Genomic DNA, 20,203 nt, shown 5'->3' on the forward strand with positions numbered 1-20,203 from the left:
ATATAACACATCCACTGGTTCTCCCTTATCCACTCTACTAGTTACATCATGTGTTTATCGTTGTTTTATTGTATGGTATTATATGTATGACTGCTGCAATTTCGTTCAGACTTCGGTCTGAATGACAATAAAAGGCTATCTATCTATCTATCCTCAAAAAATTCTATAAGATTCGTCAGACATGATTTGCCTTTCATAAATCCATGCTGACTTTGTCCAATGATTTCACCACTTTCCAAATGTGCTGCTATCCCATCTTTAATAACTGACTCTAGCAGTTTCCCCACTACCGACGTTAGACTAACTGGTCTGTAATTCCCCGTTTTCTCTCTCCCTCCCTTTTTAAAAAGTGGGGTTACATTAGCTACCCTCCAATCCTCAGGAACTGCTCCAGAATCTAAAGAGTTTTGAAAAATTATCACTAAAGCATCCACTATTTCTGCGGCTACTTCCTTAAGTACTCTGGGATGCAGCCTATCTGGCCCTGGGGATTTATCGGCCTTTAATCCATTCAATTTACCTAACACCATTTCCCGGCTAACCTGGATTTCACTCAGTTCCTCCATCTCATTTGACCCCCGGTCCCATGCTATTTCCGGCAGATTATTTATTTCTTCCTTAGTGAAGACGGAACCAAAGTAGTTATTCAATTGGTCCACCATATCCTTGTTCCCCATGATCAACTCACCTGTTTCTGACTGCAATGGACCTACATTTGTTTTAACTAATCGTTTTCTCTTTACATATCTATAAACACTTTTGCAGTCAGTTTTTTATGTTCCCTGCCAGTTTCCCTTTCATAATTAAGCCCTTTGTCCTCCTCTGCTGAACTCTGAATTTCTCCCAATCCTCTGGTAGGCTGCTTTTTTTGGCTAATGTGTATGCTTCATCTTTTGTTTTGATACTACCCCTGATTTCCCTTGTTATCCACGGATGCACTACCTTCCCTGATTTATTCTTTTGCCAAACTGGGATGAACAATTGTTGTAGTTCATCCATGCAGTCTTTAAATGCCTTCCATTGCATATCCACCATCAACCCTTTAAGAATCAATTGCCAGTCTATCTTGGCCAATTCACGTCTCATACCCTCAAAGTTACCTTTCTTTAAGTTCAGGACCCTCGTTTCTGAATTAACAACCTCCCTATAAATGTAAATTGTGCAGAATAGTATTAATGTGCGGGGATCGCTGGTTGGTCCAAAACGCCGCAGCGAGACTCTTGACGGGCACCCGAAAAAAGGGACCACATCACCCCGACCCCGGCCTCTCTCCACTGGCTCCCTGTGCGGTTTCGAATAAATCTCAAGATCCTCCTGTATGTCTACAAAGCCCTAAACGGGCTCGCCCCCACCTACATCAAAAGTCTGCTTACCCACCACACCACCTCCAGGTCCCTCAGATCGGACGACTTGGGGTTACTGAACATCCCGCGGTCTAGGCATAAGCTCAGGGGCGACCACGCCTTTGCGGTTGCAGCTCCTAGACTGTGGAACAGCATCCCTCGTCCCATCAGAACTGCCCCCTCCATCGACTCCTTTAAGTCGAGACTTAAAACTCATCTTTACTCCCAAGCCTTTCTTGACGTCCTCTGAGTGAGGGCTATATGTATGTAGTGATGTATGTACTTAATCTATGAACCACTGTTGTATAACGTTAGTACCTCCACCAATGTAAAGCACTTTGGCCAACGAGAGTTATTTTTTAAATGTGCTGTAGAAATAAAAGTGACTTGACTTGACTTGACTTGTGCGGACCCGATGGGCCGAATGGCCTGTTTTCGCGTTGTATCTCCAAACTAAGCTCCTTCGCCTGTGGACATTTAAACCTGACACACGTGCTAACAGAAACTCGCTGCCACCTTCCCCTCAGCTAACAATGTATCATTCTACATTTCCTTGAACCTCGCCCCCTTTGATCTGTGTTTTCACACCTTACCCTTCCATATCTCTGTGTCTCCCTCCCCCCTGACTCTCATTCTAAAGAAGGGTCTCGACCCGAAACGTCACCCATTCCTTCCCTCCAGAGATGCTGCCCGTCCCGCTGAGTTACTCCAGCGTTTTGTGTCTATCTTCGGTGCAAACCAGCATTTGCAGTTACTTCCTAAAGCTTTCATTGCGTGCTGTAAGATACCCCCCACCACCCCCCATCAGTCTGAAGAAGGGTCTCGACCCGAAACGTCGGCTATTCCTTGTCACCATAGATGCTGCCTCACCCGTTGAATTTCTCCAGCATTTTTTGTCTACTTTCGCTATTCAAACATCACACCGAATGCTCATATATAAATAAATTTCAATTTTTTAATTCATATATTAAACACATAAATATATCAGTGCAAACTTTGCGAATATTAATTGTAAAAACTCGCGAAAAACGTCTGTAGCAAAAATAAATCAATGCTTTACAATTTGAAAAATGTTACACACTTCCAGCCAGACTTTCAGAGTCTTTGCTAACTCCGTGTCAACGTGATTACCGACCGGCAGTAATGACCGATATTTGCATTAGAAACTCGAAGCAACGAACTTCAAGTAAAAACATTTAAAGTGCTTTGCAGTTATTTCAGTTATTGTGTTACGAGTTCTTTATTTACACACGGCGACCACAGTCTCAGGTGGGTGACCGTAGTGTAGCAATGTTCCTTTCATACAAGTAAAAGTCCTTTGTTGAAAACGTCTCTTCAGCAGAATCGCTCTTCAGTGGATAACCGAAGATGGGCACAACGTGCTGGAGTAACTCAGCGGGGGACTCAGCAGCATCTCTGGGGAGACGATGTTTCGGGTCGAGACTTGTTCTTCAGGCTTGAGAGTCGGGTCCAGGGACACGACAGATGCGGTCGAAGTGGTGGAGAGACAAAGAACAATGAATGAGAGAGTTGCAAAGTCTTGAGCTAAACAAACATCTCTTCGGTGAAGTCAGTCTTTTTTTTGTTTGCGTTGAAAACATCATGCTTTGATTGTGGATGATCAGCCATGATCACATTGAATGGCAAGTGCTGGCTCGAAGGGCCGAATGGCCTACTCCTGCACCTATTGTCCATTGTCCATTGTCCATTGTCTATTGCCTATTGTCTCCCCATCAATATCTTTTCCCGGACAAGCGTTTTTGGGATCCACGGTCTCACGTGGATTTGGCGTGGAGCGTGGCGAGGGTGCCCAGAAGCCGGTCCCAGTGCGTGAAGTATGGTGCATAGTTGGCCTTGAACTTCATGTGGTGCAGGTCGTGGTGGGGTGCACCCCCGAACAGGCCGAATGGCACCAGGCGGTGGGTGGCCCAGGGGAGGTCATAGCCCGAGTGGTCCTCCACCGACAGCCAGATGTTGACGGTGAAGAAGAGGAAACTGCAGAGCGGGTGGCACCCGAGGATGACCGGGTTGACGGCGGCGAAGAATCCCAGGGACAGGGTCTCCCAGGCGCCGGAGTGCTCGGTGGTGAGGGCGAAGGTGGCCGTGTACTTGTGGTGGGCCTTGTGGAAGGTGCGGTAGAGCCAGGGCACCTTGTGGTGAAGGAGGTGCCACACGAAGTACTGGAAGTCGAAGAGCAGCAGGCAAGCCAAGATGTCCAACACCGTCCTGGGCAACTCGGGCGCTGCGAGCGGAAGGTCCATCGGGCTCCAGTACCAGTGTCCCACGGACAAGGGGAAGATGAAGATGAGGTGGTTGTACAGGGTCTGGACCAGGCAGTTGGCCATCATCTTGACGCTGGGGTGGTTCTGAGCCTGGATCTTGTACCTCTGCAGGGCGACCACCCGTGGGGCTAGGAGGTCCATGACCACGTACGGGAGGCAGAAGGACAAGTAGACCCCCAGCGAGAAGCTCACGGGGAAGAAGGGGGACCTGATCCAGCCTTCCAAGCCCAGCAGGCGGTCCCATAGTGGCTGCAGGCAGAGAGTCGGAGATCCCGGCGGCGGAGCGCTGCAGTTCATGGTGCAAGTTCTTGTTCCTTTCACCAGTCGTTGCAAACCATTTATATGCTGCCCGAGACCGGAGGGGCGGGATCTACTGGGACAACCCCCTCGTCATCTCCTACTGGAGGTGCCTCGTAAGACAGCCGGGAGTAAAAAAAGTTATACGCGACTTTAAAACAAAAAAAACCTGGGTTTACTCAACTCAGCGAGTAACTGAAGTCTGAAGGTTTAAAGGTTTAAGTCTGAAGTCTGAAGGTTTGAACCAGCATCTGCGGTTCCTTCCCTGCACCAAGTTCACGGAGCTGCGCAAAAATGCTGGAGAAACTAAGCGGGTGCAGCAGCATCTATGCAGCGAAGGAAATAGGCAACGTTGCCTGTCCCAAAAACAGCGGGACAGGCGACATCTCTGGAGAGAAGGAATGCGTGGCGTCTGGGGGGTCGAGACCCTTCTTCCAATTAGTGTTGTTGCTCGGGCCAAGAGAAATACAGTTGGTGAACAATACTGGAAGCTGTGGGCTGATTCTAGGGGAAGTCTGAATCAGAATCAGAATCGCACTTTTTTTGCCAAGTATGTTTTGCAACATACGAGGAATTTCATTTGCCAGGTCAGTCATACAATTAAAAGCACCAAGTCACTCAACAACACATTTTAACATCAACATCCACCACAGTGACTCCTTCCTACACATTCCTCACTGTGATGGAAGGCGAAATAACGTTCAAGTCCCTTCCCTTAGTTCTTCCTCGGTCATGGGACGTTGACGGGACGATCTTGACTCCTGTAGCCGATGGCATTGGGCCTCTCCGCATCGAGGCGATCAGCTCCAGCATCGGGGAGGGGGATGTCAGCTCCCCCGCGCCGGGCGGTCGAACGTCGCGTCGGGGCTGGTCGAACCTTCCGCGACGCTGGGGCTCCCGACTCGGCCTCACCCGAGACTGCGAGCTCTTGATGGTAAAGTCCGCGGTGGGAGCGATCCCAGGCAAGGGATCCGCTCCGATGTTAAGTCCGCGCATCGCGATAGAGCTCAAAGTCAGTCCGAGGAGGCTTCCAGCTTCATCGATGGAAGGCCGCAGAGCGCGTCGGAGAATGTGATCCGAAAATGAATCGCATCTCCGGCAAGGTAAGAACTTGGAAAAAAGTTCTTGGAAAAAAGTTGGAAAAAAGTTTCCCCCGATCCCCTCCCCCCTCCCCCACGTAAAACAAACCGAAGAACATTAAAACAAACTTTTATCAACACGAAAAACAACAAAAAGAATGAAAAAAAGGAACAGACTGCCAGAGGAGCAGCCATCGCCGTAGGTATTTATTAAAATCAGTGGGGTCAAGGAAAGAGAATTCACGTCGCGACCCTGTTTCCACCAATCTTTCCACCGCCACGCACAAGAAGCACAAGAAACAGAATTATATGCAGATGCCGAGAAGTGTAGCCAGGTTTGGCTGAACAATGACTAATCTTGTGATATGGGCTCGATAAGATTAAAATCAGTAGTCTGTGATGTGTGAAACAAAAGGGAACTTCTAAATGGCAAACTTCAATTAAATATGGTACTTTAAAATGAACTCTGAGACCGTGGCTGATCCATTTAGTAACACATATGTGTGAACTTCACTGATAAGATCCAAAGATGTTCTGATAATTCTTACTCAGAACCACTTCACTTTCATACAAAGGGTAGTTTCCCGTCGGTGGGAAATCCATAACTTTTTACATTTTGCTTTGTAACTCATCTTACTTTTTTTTTCCACTTATTTTTCTTTGCATAAAGTTCTATTTAAGGGCTTTTCCGTTTGAATAAGGGCTGCTGCCAGGTTTATTTAAGATCATTTTGTTTGATTTATCTTTCAGCAAAAATTGGGCGGATTTGAATCTGACCTCCGCGTGGAGTCTGACCTCTGTGTGGAGTTTGCATGTTCTCCCTGTGTGGTTTTTAAGTTTAGTTTAGTATAGAGGTGCGGCGCGGAAACAGGCCCTTCGGCCCATCGAGTCAGCCCCCACCAGCGATCCCCGCACAATAACACTATCCCACACACACTAGAGACAATTTACACTTATACCAAGCCAATTAACCTACAAACCTGTACGTCTTTGGAGTGTGGGAGGAAACCGAAGATCCCGGAGAAAACCCACGCAGGTCACGGGGAGAACGTACAGACTCCATACAGACAGCAGCCATATTCAGGATTGAACCCGGGTCTCCGACACTGCAAGCGCTGTAAGGCAGCAACTCTACCGCTGCGCCACCGTGCCTTCCTATTTTCTCCGGGTGCTCTGGTTTCCTCCCACACTCCAAAGACATGTGGTTTATGTAAGTGTGTAAGTTAATGCATTTCGTTGTCTCTGTACTGTACACTGACAATGACAATTAAAATTGAATCTGAATCTGAATCTGAATCTTGGGTTAATTGGCTTCAGTAAATTGCTCCCCCTAGTGTGTAGGATGCGAAAGTGGAATAATATCAAACCCGCGTCAGGGTGATCGACGGTCGATGGGCTGAAGGGCCCGTTTCCTAAACCGTAGATGCTGGAATACAAAACAAAAAGATACTAAGCGCTGGAATAACTCAGCGGGTCAGGCAGCATCTCTGGAGAAAATGGAAAGGCAATGTCTCAGGCTGGGACCCTTCTTCTTTCAGGCAAAATGGTCCAGACCCAAAACGTCACCTATCCGTTTTCTCCAGAGATGCTGCTTTACCCGCTGAGCTACTCCAGCACTTTGTCCTTTTCGTGTATTAACCAGCATCTGCAGTTCCTTGTTTCTATTGGAGATAGACACAAAGTGCTGAAGTGTCTGTTCCTGTTTAGGTGTTTACTTTCCTCCAATTCTTTCCCTTCGTCTGAGCAAACAATTCCACCATGCTCATCAACAAGGAACGTGGGATTACCTGGAACTAGTGTGAACGGGTGATCGATGGTCGGCGTGGGCTGGGCGGGCCAAAGGGCTTGTTTCCATGCTGTGGCTCCATTCTGGGGGCCTTTTCAGAGGTTGTAGTGTTTAATAGATTGATGGCTGTAGAGAAGAAACTTCTCCTGAACCTGGACGTTACGGTTTTCAGGCTCCTGTACCTTCTTGGCAATGACAGGAGTGAGATGAGAGCGTGGCCAGCATGGTGTGGGTCTCAAGTGATGGTGGCTGCGTTTCTAAGGCAGCGGCTCCTGGAGATCCCTTCAATGGTGGGGAGGTCAGTACCCGCGATGGACAGAGTAGCAGTCACCACTGTTTGAAAATCTTCTTTGATCCTGGGCGCTCGAGTTGCCGAACCAGCCCGTGATGCGTTCAATCAATATGCTCTCCACTGTACACCTGCAGAACTTCAAGAGACTATCCGTTGACATACTGAACCTCAAAAGCAGGAAGAAGAAGGATTGTCTTTCTACACATCACACAGTGATTCCCCAGCAAACCCCCACCCCAAGATAACCACTGATATTAGTAACTCAGCGGGACAGGCAGCATCTCTGGAGAGGAGGATTAGGTGACGTTTCGCTTGGAGACACCTCTTTGAGAGCCAGTGGAAAGAAAAGGGAGCGATATTGCACACACATACACACGTACTCACACACAAAAATGCGTACACGCATGCGCACACACACACACACACACAAATGCAGGCTCGCACGCATGCACTCACACACATACTCTCTCACACACACACACACACACGTAACTCATTGAGAATCTGCCTGTTAAAACATAATAAAAGGAAAAGCCAGAAAAGTCCGATCAAGGATAGTGCGAGGGTCACAAATGAGGTAGATAGTGTGTGTAAGAAGGAACTGCAGATGCTGGTTTAAACCGAAGATAGACACAAAAAGCTGGGGCAACTCAGCGGGACAGGCAGCATCTCTGGTGAGAAGGAATGGGTGATGTTTAGGTTCGAGACCCTTCTTCAGACAGAGAGTCGGGGGAAAGAGAAGCGAGGGATAGTGACGATGATGTTGAGCAGTGGTTCCCAACGTGGGGCGTACGCCCCACAGGGGGGCAATTTGATTTTTAAGGGGGGCAATTGAGCGAGACTGAGGAGGTCTGGGTCCAAATTTTCGATTTTTATTTTTTTGGATTTTCCATCAGGTAAACATATGTAGTTTATGTTTCAGATGTTATTTTGAGTAAATAATTTTTTGGGGGTAAAAAAGGTCTTTATTGTGTAGTTATTACATAATCACCGCGCCATCGCTCTTCATGCACGTCGCACGAAGCGCGCGAGGTCATGGGAGAACCTTATTTATTGAATTGGATTTAGAAATGCGATTCAAAGAGCTTTTGCTAAGTTACCCTTATAATATCTATTTCCTCCGTTTTCTCTCAAGGGAAAGCAAGGGGGGGGGGGGGGGGGGGCATCGGGATTTTAGAGGTGATTAGGTGGGGCATGGCCAAAAAAAGGTTGGGAATCACTGATGTAGAGAGAAAGAAAAATGAATGTAAGATATGCAAAAAAGTTATAATGATAAAGGAAACCGGCCGTGTTTGTTGGGTGAAAATGAGATTACTTGAAAACGAGAAAACGAGATTACTTGAAGTTAGAGATTCTAACTTCAAGTAACCGGGGTTACTTGAAGTTAGAGAAATCATCATTTATACACTAGGCGGTAAGCTGCCCACGCGAAATATGAGGCACTGATTTTGGACAACATTAGCAAGTTTGCAGATGACACAAAGCTGGACGGCAGTGTGAACTGTGAAGAGGATGTTAGAAGGTTGCAGGGTGACCTGGACAGGTTGAATGAGTGGGCAGATGCGTGGCAGATGCAGTATAATATAGATAAATCTGAGGTTATCCACTTTGCCGGCAAAAACAAGGGGGCAAATTATTATCTCAATGGGGTTAGGTTAGGTAAGGGGTAGGTGCAGCAAGACCTGGGTGTCCTTGTACACCGGTCACTGAAAGTTGGCGTGCAGGTACAGCATGTGGTGAAGAAAGCTAATAGAATGTTGGCCTTCATAACCAGAGGATTTCAGTATAGGAATAAAAAGGTTCTTCTGCAGTTGTATAAAGCTCTGGTAAGACCACATCTGGAGTATTGTGTACAGTTTTGGTCTCCTAATTTGAGGAAGGATATCCTTGTGATTGAGGCAGTGCAGCGTGGGTTCAAGAGATTGATCCCTGGGATGGCGGGACTGTCATATGGGGAAAGATTGAAAAGACTAGGCATGTATTCACTGGAGTTTAGATGGATGAGGGGGATCTTTTAGAAACATATAAAATTATAAAAGGACTGGACAAGCCAGTTGCAGGAAAAATGTTCCCAATGTTGGGCGAGTCCAGAACCAGGGGCCACAGTCTTAGAATAAAGGGGAGGCCATTTTAGACTGAGGTGAGAAAAAACTTTTTCACCCAGAGAGTTGTGAATTTGCAGATTTCCATGCCAGAGGGCAGTGGAGGCCAAATCACTGGATGGAGAGAGAGTTAGATAGAGAGAGTTAGATAGAGCTCTAGGGTCTAGTGGAATCAAGGGATATGGGGAGAGGCAGGGACGGGTTATTGATTGGGGACGATCAGCCATGATCACAATGAATGGCGGTGCTGGCTCGAAGGGCCGAATGGCTTCCTCCTGCTTCTGTTTTCTATGTTGCTATGTTTCTAAACAGGTCCTTTGGCCCAACTTGCCCACACTGGCCAACATGTCCCAGCTACTCTAGTCCCACCTGCCAGCATTTGGTCCATATCCCTCCAAACCTGCCCTGTCCGTGATTCTCGAAAATCAGAGGACATAAGTTTAAGGTGACGGGGGAAAGATTTAATCGGAATCTGAGGGGTAATTTTTTCACACAAAGAGTTATAGGAATACGGAGCAAGCTGCCGGAGGAGGTAGTTGAGGCAGGGAATGTCACAACGTTTAAGGAACATTTAGACAGGTACATGGATGGGACATATTTAGAGGGATAAGGACCAAACGCAGGCAGGTGGGATGGGGGCATGTTGGTCGGTGTGGACAAGTTGGGCCGAAGGGCCTATTTCCACGCTGTATCACTCTATGACACTGTGAATCAAAGACAGTATCAATTGTGGAAAAGCACACACACACACACACAGATTAGAAATGAGATGAAAGAGGAAGAGACCGTCACGAAGGGCAGGGCTGGGATTACAGAGAAGCTTTTGGGGGAAATACCGATACCGAGTCCCAAGTCCAACACAGGAACCAAATCTGGCCCCAGCCAGGCAAACAGGTGGTTATCTTGCAGCGCGGAGGTGTTGGGGAATAACTGTGTGATGTGCGGAAAGTCGTTCCTTCATCTCCACGCTCCCCTCGGGCAGAAGAAAGTGCGCAGCACCAGACTCAGGAACAGCTGCTTCCCCTCTGCTTCACAGGTACTGAGACCGCACCCTCCCCACCACCATCAAAGGGATCGACTGAAGTCACTGCCTCAAAAATGCAGCCAGCATCATCAGAGACCCACACCACCCTGGCCATGCACTCATTTCACTCCTGCCATCGGGAGGAAGGTACAGGAGCCTGAAAACCGTAACGTCCAGGTTCAGGATCAGCTTTTTTCCCTACAGCCATCAGGCTATAGAATCATAGAAATATAGAAACTAGGTGCAGGAGTAGGCCATTCAGCCCTTCGAGCCTGCACCACCATTCAATATGATCATGGCTGATCATCCAACTCACTATCTCTCCATACCCCCTGACCCCTTTAGCCACAAGGGCCACATCTAACTCCCTCTTAAATATAGCCAATGAACTGGCCTCAACTACCTTCTGTGGCAGAGAATTCCAGAGATTCACCACTCTCTGTGTGAAAAATGTTTTTCTCATCTCGGTCCTAAAAGATTTCCCCCTTATCCTTAAACTGTGACCCCTTGTTCTGGAACAATAATGGGACACTACAATTTCCAAATCAACTCCGAACTACATAGACTTGGTAACATTGTTTTTTTTCTATTTACACAATTATTGTTTATCTGTTTTACATGTATGTATGTATGTATGTATGTATGTATGTATGTATGTATGTATGTATGTATGTATGTATGTATGTATGTATATATATATGGGGGCCGAAACTGCTCACAATACTCCATATGTATATATGCTGGGCAAGTACTTGCTGGAGCTTAGAAGGATGAGGGGGCACCTCATTGAAACTTACCGAATAGTGAAAGGCTTGGATAGAGTGGATGTGGAGAGGATGTTTCCACCAGTGGGAGAGTCTAGGACCAGAGGCCATAGTGTCAGAATTAAAGGACGGTTCTTTAGTAAGGAGATGAGGAGGAATTTATTTAGCCAGAGGGTGGTGAATCTGTGGAATGCATTGTCACAGACGGCTGTGGAGGCCAAGTAGGTGGATATTTTTAATAATAATCATAATCATAATAAATTTTATTTATGGGCGCCTTTCAAGAGTCTCAAGGACACCTTACAAAAATGTAGCAGGTAGAGGAAAAACATGTAAGGGGAATGAAATAAATAGTAGAGACTTGACTAGTACACAAAGTAAATACAGAATTCAATACAAAACACAGTATGAGGCAATTAATGCACAGATGAAAAGGGACGGCACGTGGGGCTAAGGATAGGCAGAGGTGAAGAGATGGGTCTTGAGGCGGGACTGGAAGATGGTGAGGGACACGGAATTGCGGATCAGTTGGGGGAGGGAGTTCCAGAGCCTGGGAGCTGCCCTGGAGAAGGCTCTGTCCCCAAAACTGTGGAGGTTGGACTTGTGGATGGAGAGGAGACCGGCTGATGTGGATCTGAGGGACCGTGAGGGTTGGTAGGGGGAGAGGAGGTCAGTGAGATATGGGGGGGGGGGGGGGGGGCAGATGGTGGAGGGCTTTGTAGGTGAGGACCAGGATTTTGTAGGTGATCCGATGGGAGATGGGAAGCCAGTGAAGTTGTGAAGTGTGAAGTTGTTTGAGGACTGGAGTGATGCGATGCCAGGATTTGGTGTGGGTGATGAGTTTTAAGGCAGAGATTGACAGATTCTTGATTAGTACAGGTGTCAGGGGTTATGGGGAGAAGGCAGGAGAATGGGGCTGAGAGGGAGAGACTGACCAGCCATGATTGAATGGCGGAGTGGGCTAGACGGGCCAAATGGCGTAGTTCTACTCCTAGAACCTCTGCTCCAAAAATGACACAAGGTGCTGGAGTAACTCAATAGGTTAGGCAGCATCTGTGGAGAACATGGATAGTCTTAAGATGTGCCCCGACATTATGTATCGATGTTCTCCAGAGATGCAGCCTGTCCAGGTGAGTTCCTCCCGCATTTTGTGTCTTTTCCTGACAATTAAACTCCCTTGACTTGGAATAATGGAACAACGGCGCCCACTGCTGGTCAGAATAGTTTTGAGTTCTTTGTTTGTTAACAGCAGGAGGGGTAGAAACATGTAAACATTGAAAATAGGTGCAGGAGTCGGCCATTCGGCCCTTTGAGCCAGTACCGTCATTCAATATGATCATGGCTGATCATCCAAATTCACTACCCCGTTCCTGTTTTCTCCCCATATCCCTTGATTCCGTTCGCCCTAAGAGCTAAAACTAACTCTCTCTTGAAAACATCCTGTGAATTGGCCTCCACTGCCTTCTGCGGCAGAGAATTCCACAGATTCACAACTCTCTGGGTGAAAAGGTTTTTCCTCATTTCAGTCCTAAATGGCCGACTCCTTATTCTTAAACTGTGACCCCTGGCTCAGCGCTTCAATAATCTTCCGGCAAGATGGCGCAGCGGTAGACTTGATGCCTCGGAATGCCAGAGGCCCGGGTTCGATCCCAACTACGGGTGCTTGTCTGTGCGGAGTTTGTACATTCTCCCCGTGACTTGCGTGGGTTTTCCCCGGATGATCCGGTTTCCTCCTACACTCTAAAGACCTGCAGGTTTGTAGTTTGACGGGCTTCAGTAATAATTGTAAATAATCCCTGGCATGTGGGGTAGTGCTAGTGTACGGGCTGATCAATGGTCAGCGCGGAGTCGGTGGGCCGAAGGGCCTGTTTCCGCGCTGTAGACATCTAACAAATCTCCCCTTTATCCATTCTCCCCACTCTAGTACTATCCTAAAGATGTCTCCGGACACCCCCACAAATGTGCATATTAGTCGCCTCTACTCTCTGATCATCCTCGCAAATAAACCACATATTTCTACTGTAGAGCTACGCTGGGCGAACTGCTGCCTCACAGCGCTAGATTTTGGCTAACTGTCTGTGTGGGCCCTGTACGTTCTCCCCGTGACCAAGTGGGTTTCCTCCGGGTGCTCCGGTTTCCTGTGGAATCCCGAAGACGCGCGGGATTGTGGGTTAATTGGCCTCTGTAGACTGCCCCCTAGTGGGCGGGGAGCGGGATGAGAAATTGGAACAACATAGAACTGGTGTGGACAAAAGTGCTGGAGAAACTCAGCGGGTGCAGCAGCATCTACGGAGCAAAGGAAATAGGCAACGTTTCGGGCCGAAACCCTCCTTCATACTGATGATGTTGGGGGGGGGGGGGGGGGGGGCGTAGAGAAGAAAGGAGAAGGAAGAGGAGGAGCCCAAGGGCTGAGGGAGAGCTGAGAAGGGGAGGAAACAGCAAGGGCTACCGGAAATTGGAGGTCAATGTTTATGCCGCTAGGGTGCAGACTGCCCAAGCGGAATATGAGGCGCTGCTCCTCCAATTTCCGGTGGTGCTCACTCTGGCCATGGAGGAGGCCCAGGACAGAAAGGTCGGATTTGGAATGGGAGGGGGAGTTGAAGTGCTGAGCCACCGGGAGATCAGGTTGGTTCATGCGGACCGAGCAGAGGTATTCGGCGAAACGATCGCCAAGCCTACTGCTTGGTCTCACCGATGTAGATCAGCTGACATCTAGAGCAGCGGATGCAAAAGGTGAGGTTGGAGGAGATGCAGGTGAACCTCTGCCTCACCTGGAACGACTGCTTGGGTCCTTGAATGGAGTCGAGTGTGAACTACTCGAGTCGAACTAGTGTGAACGGGAGATCGATGGTCGGCGTGGACTCATTGGGCCAAGCGTGTAAGAAACATAGAAACATAGAAAATAGGTGCAGGAGTAGGCCATTCAGCCCTTCGAGCCTGCACCGCTATTCAATATGATCATGGCTGATCATCCAACTCAGTATCCTGTACCTGCCTTCTCTCCATACCCCCTAATCCCTTTAGCCACAAGGGCCACATCTAACTCCCTCTGAAATATTGCCAATGAACTGGCCTCAACTACCTTCTGTGGCAGAGAATTCCAGAGGTTCGCCACTCTCTGCGTAAAAAATGTCTTTCTCATCTCAGTCCTAAAAGATTTCCCCTTTATCCTTAAACTGTGACCCCTTGTTCTGGACTTCCCCAACATCGGGAATAATCGGGAAAGGAATGCAAATGTGAGATAACATAGAACTAGTGTGAACGGGTGAACAATAGACGTGGATGTTTTGTGCATGGAATTAACCACCTATTCCACAGAACACAGATACATGAGAAAGGGCACCACATTTAGTGCAATTGAGCAAAGAACACAAAACTATTCTGACCAGCAGAGGGCGCCGTTGTTCCATTATTCCAAGTCATGGATACGTAATGTCAGATTCAGATTCAGATTCAGATTCAATTTTCAGTGTACAGTACAGAGACAACGAAATGCATTTAGCATCTCCCTTGAAGAGCGACATAGCAAACGATTTGAATAAAAAATAATAAGTGTCCGGGGGGTGGGTGGTGATTGGCAGTCACCGAGGTACGTTGTTGAGTAGAGTGACAGCCGCCGGAAAGAAGCTGTTCCTCGACCTGCTGATTCGGCAACGGAGAGACCTGTAGCGCCTCCCGGATGGTAGGAGGGTAAACAGTCCATGGTTGGGGTGAGAGCAGTCCTTGGCGATGCTGAGCGCCCTCCGCAGACAGCGCTTGCTTTGGACAGACTCAATGGAGGGGAGCGAGGAACCGGCGTTGGGCAATTTTCACCACCCTCTGCAATGCCTTCCGGTCGGAGACAGAGCAGTTGCCATACCATACTGTGATGCAGTTGGTAAGGATGCTCTCGATGGTGCAGCGGTAGAAGTTCACCAGGATCTGAGGAGACAGATGGACCTTCTTCAGTCTCCTCAGGAAGAAGAGACGCTGATGAGCCTTCTTGATCAGAGTAGAGGTATTGTGGGTCCAAGAGAGGTCATCGGAGATGTTGACTCCCAGGAACCTGAAGCTAGAAACACCTCCGTCCCGTTAATGTGAATGGGGGTGTGCGTGCCGCCTCTGGACTTCCTGAAGTCTACAATGAGCTCCTTGGTCTTCTTGGAGTTAAGGGCCAGGTTGTTGTCAGCGCACCATGCTGCTAAGTGCTGGACCTCCTCCCTGAAGGCCAGCTCATTGTTGTTGCTGATGAGGCCAATCACCGTTGAATCATCTCCATACTTGATGATGGTGTTAGTACCATGTACAGGTGTGCAGTCATAGGTGAAGAGGGAGTAGAGGAGGGGGCTCAGCACACAGCCCTGAGGAACGCCGGTGTTCAGGGTGAGGGTTGAAGAGGTGTGCTTGTCTAACCTCACAGACTGGGGTCTGTTGGTTAGAAAGTCCAGTATCCAGTTGCAGAGGGAGGGGTCGATGCCCAGGTTACCGAGTTTGGTGATCAGTTTTGATGGAATAATGGTGTTGAATGCTGAGCTGTAATCGATGAACAGCATTCTTACATAAGTGTCTCTGTTGTCGAGGTGGAAGAGGGCGGAGTGAAGTGCCGTTGAGATGGCATCCTCCGTACTCCTGTTCTTGCGGTAGGCAAACTGATAGGGATCCAGTGTGGGGGGTAGGCAGCTTTTGAGGTGTGCCAGGACCAGCCTCTCGAAGCACTTGGTGATGATGGGGGTAAGTGCAACTGGGCGGAAGTCGTTGAGGCTTGCCGCAGTGGAGTGTTTTGGCACTGGCACGACGGAGGTGGCTTTAAGGCAAGTGGGGACAACTGCTTGGGCAAGTGACAGGTTGAAGATGTCAGTCCAGACGTCTGTCAGCTGCGCAGCACAGGCCCTGAGCACGCGCCCGGGGATGCCGTCAGGGCCACTAGCCTTACGTGCATTAGTCCTACTCAGTGCCACGTACACGTCGTAGGGGGTGAGTGTGAGGGGTTGGTGATCGGCAGGTAGCACAGCCTTGATGGCCGTCTCTAGATTGTCCCTGACAATCTAGAGACAATGTCGGGACACATCTTAAGACGTTCCATGTTCTCCACAGATGCTGCCTAACCTATTGAGTTACTCCAACAACTTGTGCCGTCTTTGAAGTCCAGTGAAGTCCGGATATAACATTGAAGTCAGATAAACTCAGTTATAAAAAGAGGGTGTGAGCAGAGGAAACTGGGGGATGTTCATCTGGAGACATATAAAATCCTAAGGGGCATTGATAAGGTGAACATCCACAGTCTTTTTCACTCGGGCAGTTCATATCTTCGTGTTCATAAGTGAGATGAGTAGAATTAGGCCATTTGGCCCATCACGTCTACTCCGATCTATCTCTCCCTCCTAACCCCATTCTCCTGCCTTCTCCCCAGACACCCTGGCAGAGGTTGGTGGCACGGCGGTGCAAAGATGGAGTTGCTGCCTCACAGCGGCAGAGACCCGGGTTCGAACCCGACTAGCGGTGCTTGTCTGTACGGCGTTTGCACGTTCTCCTGGTGACCAGCGGGGGTTTTTTTTCCGGGATCTCCGGTTTCCTCCCTTACTCCAACCACGTGCAGGTTAGTAGGTAGGGTTGCCAACTTTCTCACTCACAAATAAGGGACAACAGGTCAAAATACAGGACAAATTCCCGACGGCAATTCGTTGACCGACTCGGCCGTGGCTGGGTGAATGATGAGTTGGCCCGGGTGCTGGACTGCACACAAAGCCCAGCCGGCGGGCCAGCTGAGGAGTTTTGCAAAGTCCGACTCATGATCGGCCACGAGAAGGAAGGGTGGTGGTGTCGGCGGTAAGCGAAGGTCCGATGTTCGGACAGCTGGCCGGACTGCCGGCCGACGGGGCCACGGGCGAGGCGCTGCTGCTGCACTCCATGGGCTGCACTATGTCGGGATGGGAGAGGCGGGGCCGGACGCGAGTAGTAGCAGTCAAATACGGGACAATGGTGGTCCCGTACGGGACAAACCAATTTAGCCCAAAAAACGGGATGTCCCAGCTAATACGGGACAGTTGGCAACCCTATTAGTAGATTAATTGGCTTTGGTAAAATGGTAAATTGTCCCTAGTGTGAAGGATTAAGATTCATAGAATAGATTCATAAAAAATAGGTGCACGGGTAGGCCATTCGGCCCTTCGAGCCTGCACCGCCATTCAATATGATCATGGCTGATCATCCAACTCAGTATCCTGTACCTGCCTTCTCTCCATACCCCCTGATCCCTTTAGCCACAAGGGCCACATCTAACTCCCTCTTAAATATAGCCAATGAACTGGCCTCAACTACCTTCTGTGGCAGAGAGTTCCAGAGATTCACCACTCTCTGTGTGAAAAATGCTTTTCTCATCCCGGTCCCAAAGGATTTCCCCCTTATTCTTAAACTGTGACCCCTTGTTCTGGACTTCCCCAACATCGGGAACAATCGTCCTGCATCTAGCCTGTCCAACCCCTTAAGAATTTTGTAAGTTTCTATAAGATCCCCCCTCAATCTTCTAAATTCTAGCGAGTACAATCCGAGTCCATCCAGTCTTTCTTCATGTGAAAGTCCTGACATCCCAGAAATCAGTCTGGTGAACCTTCTCTGTACTCCCTCTATGGCAAGTATGTCTTTCCTCAGATTTGGAGACCAAAACTGTACGCAATACTCCAGGTGTGGTCTCACCTGTTAGATCACGGGTGATCGCTGGTCGGCACGGACTTGCTGCGCATGTTTCCACAATGTATCTCTGAAGTCTAAAGTAAAGTCTACAGTTTAAAAGAATCTAAACTTCAAGGGCAGAGGTTCAAGGTGAGAGAGTAATGAGAGTAAAAGGGACCCAAGAAGCATCTTGTACATGAAGAAAGTGCGAGGTACATGAAAATGGATGAATATCTGTCAGAAGATACGGTACAGATGGGTACACACATTACTTTTTAACCACACAGGGGCAATAGACAATAGGTGCAGGAGTAGGCCATTCGGCCCTTCAAGCCAGAACCGTGATTCAATGTGATCACGGCTGATCATCCCCAATCAGTACCGGCAGGTAGACAGATAGGAAAGGTTTGGGGGAGATGTTAGCCAGGGGCTGCAGATGGATCTAGCTTGTTAAGGCAGCTTGGTTAGCATCGAGGAGATGGGGCTGAAGGGTCTGATCTGTGCTGTAGGACTCCTTGACCATGCTTCTAAATAGGAGACATAGCTTTCGAATAAGGGGTCATCTATATAAAATGTTTTTAAGAGGAATTGTCGGAACTTCGCAAACCAAATAGGAGTGGCAATTGAATTATTAAATGTGTTCACGGCCGATAAACGTTTGTACTTTTAATCTTGAGCATAACATTGGGACAAGTGGGAATAGGAATGTGGCCAAGATCAGACTAATAGTAAACACAAAATGCTGGAGTGACTCAGCGGGTCATAGAAACATAGAAAATAGATGCTGGAGTAGGCCGTTCGGCCCTTCAAGCCAGCGCCGCCATTCAATATGATCATGGCTGATCATCCAAAATCACGACCCGTTCCTGCTTCCTCCGCCTATCCCTTGACTCCGTTAGCGGTAAGAGCTAAATAAAGGGCCTGTCCCACTTGGCGGTTTTTTTTCCGGCGACTGCCGGCATCATTGACTGACGTATCAGGTCACCGAAGAATTCTCGGCGTGATGCGGCGGTGATGATGTATTGAAGTGTCGCAACATTTATTTTGTGTCGCCGCTGGATTTTGAAATGTTCAAAATCTTTTGGCGACCCTGATATGACGCTGGCAGTCGCCGAAAAAAAATCGTTAGCTCTCTATTGAATATATCCAGTCAATTGGCCTCCGCTGCCTTCTGTGGCAGAGAATTCCACAGATTCACAACTCCCCGGGAGAAAAAGTTGTTCCTCAACTCAGTCATAAATGGACTACCCCTTCTTCTTAAAGTCCTAAATGGCCTGTCCCTTATTCATAATGGCCTACCCCTTATTCTTAATCAGGAATTCTTAAAAGGAATAGGTGACGTTTCAGGTTGAGACCCTTCTTCAGATTGAAGATTGTAGAAGGGTCTCAACCAGAAACGTCACCTATTCCTTTTCTCCAGAGATGCTGCCTGACCCGCTGAGTTACTGCAGCATTTTGTGTCTGCCTTCGGTGTAAACCAGCATCTGCAGTTCCTTCCGACACATTTTAACAGACTAATAGAACAAGCAAGAGAGTTTGTTAATATGAAATTACAAGAAACTAAGTAACAAAGATGCCCCATGGATAAGACAGGTTTGGAGGGCGATGGACCAGGCGCAGGCAGGTGGGGCTAGTGTAGCTGGGATATGTTGGCCAGTGTGGGCAAGTTGGGCCGAAGGGCCTGTTTCCACACTGTATCACTCTGTGACTTTGCATCTGGCCCATATCCCACTAAACTGTCCCTACCCACATACCCGTCCCAATGTCTTTTAAATATTGTTATATTACCTGCCTCACCAACCTCCTCCGACAGCTCGTTCCATACACCCACCACCCTCTGTGTAAAAACGTTGCCCCTCAGGTTCCGTCACGGTGGCGCAGCGGTAGAGTTGCTGCCTCACACCGCCAGAGACCCGAGTTCGATCCTGACTGTGGGTGCTTGTCTGTGCGGAGTTCGTGCCTTCTCCCCGTGTCCCAGCGTGGGTTTTCTTCGAGATCTCCGGTTTCCTCCCGCACTCCAAAGGAGCGCAGGTTTGCAGGTTAATTGGCTTGGAATAAATGTAAATATTAAAATTGCAAGTTGTAAACTGCCCCTGGTGCATGTAGGACACTGTAAGTGCACGGGCATCGCTGGTCGGCACGGTCTCGGTGGGCCGAAGGGCCTGTTTCCGCACCGTAGCTATAAAGTCTAAAGTCAGGGGGTTTGCCAGAGGTGATGAGATGGGTGACGATCTGGGAGGTGGTGGCATGGTGCGTGTCCACGGGCTCATGGTCAAGGATAGACAAGTGGATGGCAGCACGGTGGCACAGCGGTAGAGTTGTAGCCTTACAGCACTTGCAGCGCCAGACACCCTGGTTCGATCCGGGTTCAATGGGCCGAAGGGCATGTTTCCGCGCTGTGGGGGAGGGGGGGGGAGTCAGTCTCAGTCTACCCCACGACAGAAGGGGGAGGAGTTGTACAGTTTGATAGCCAAAGGGAAGAAGGATCTCCTGTGGCGTTCCGTCCTGTATCTCGGTGGAACCAGTCTGTTGCTGAAGGTGCTCCTCAGGTTGACCAGTGTGTCATGGAGGAGGTGAGCTGTATTG

At 48.6% G+C, this 20,203-nt stretch overlaps 1 protein-coding gene across 1 annotated transcript; it reads right to left on the reverse strand.

Moving 5' to 3' along the window:
* Positions 1-2,280: 2,280 nt before the first annotated feature.
* ch25h (cholesterol 25-hydroxylase) lies at positions 2,281-4,075 on the reverse strand. The gene has a single exon (XM_055647288.1). The coding sequence runs from the start codon at positions 3,920-3,922 to the stop codon at positions 3,119-3,121; it is 804 nt and encodes a 267-aa protein (XP_055503263.1). The 5' UTR covers positions 3,923-4,075; the 3' UTR covers positions 2,281-3,118.
* Between the last annotated feature and the right edge of the window lie 16,128 nt (positions 4,076-20,203).

The sequence above is a fragment of the Leucoraja erinacea genome, chromosome 15 (genome assembly GCF_028641065.1).
Source record: "Leucoraja erinacea ecotype New England chromosome 15, Leri_hhj_1, whole genome shotgun sequence".
NCBI lineage: Eukaryota > Metazoa > Chordata > Chondrichthyes > Rajiformes > Rajidae > Leucoraja > Leucoraja erinaceus.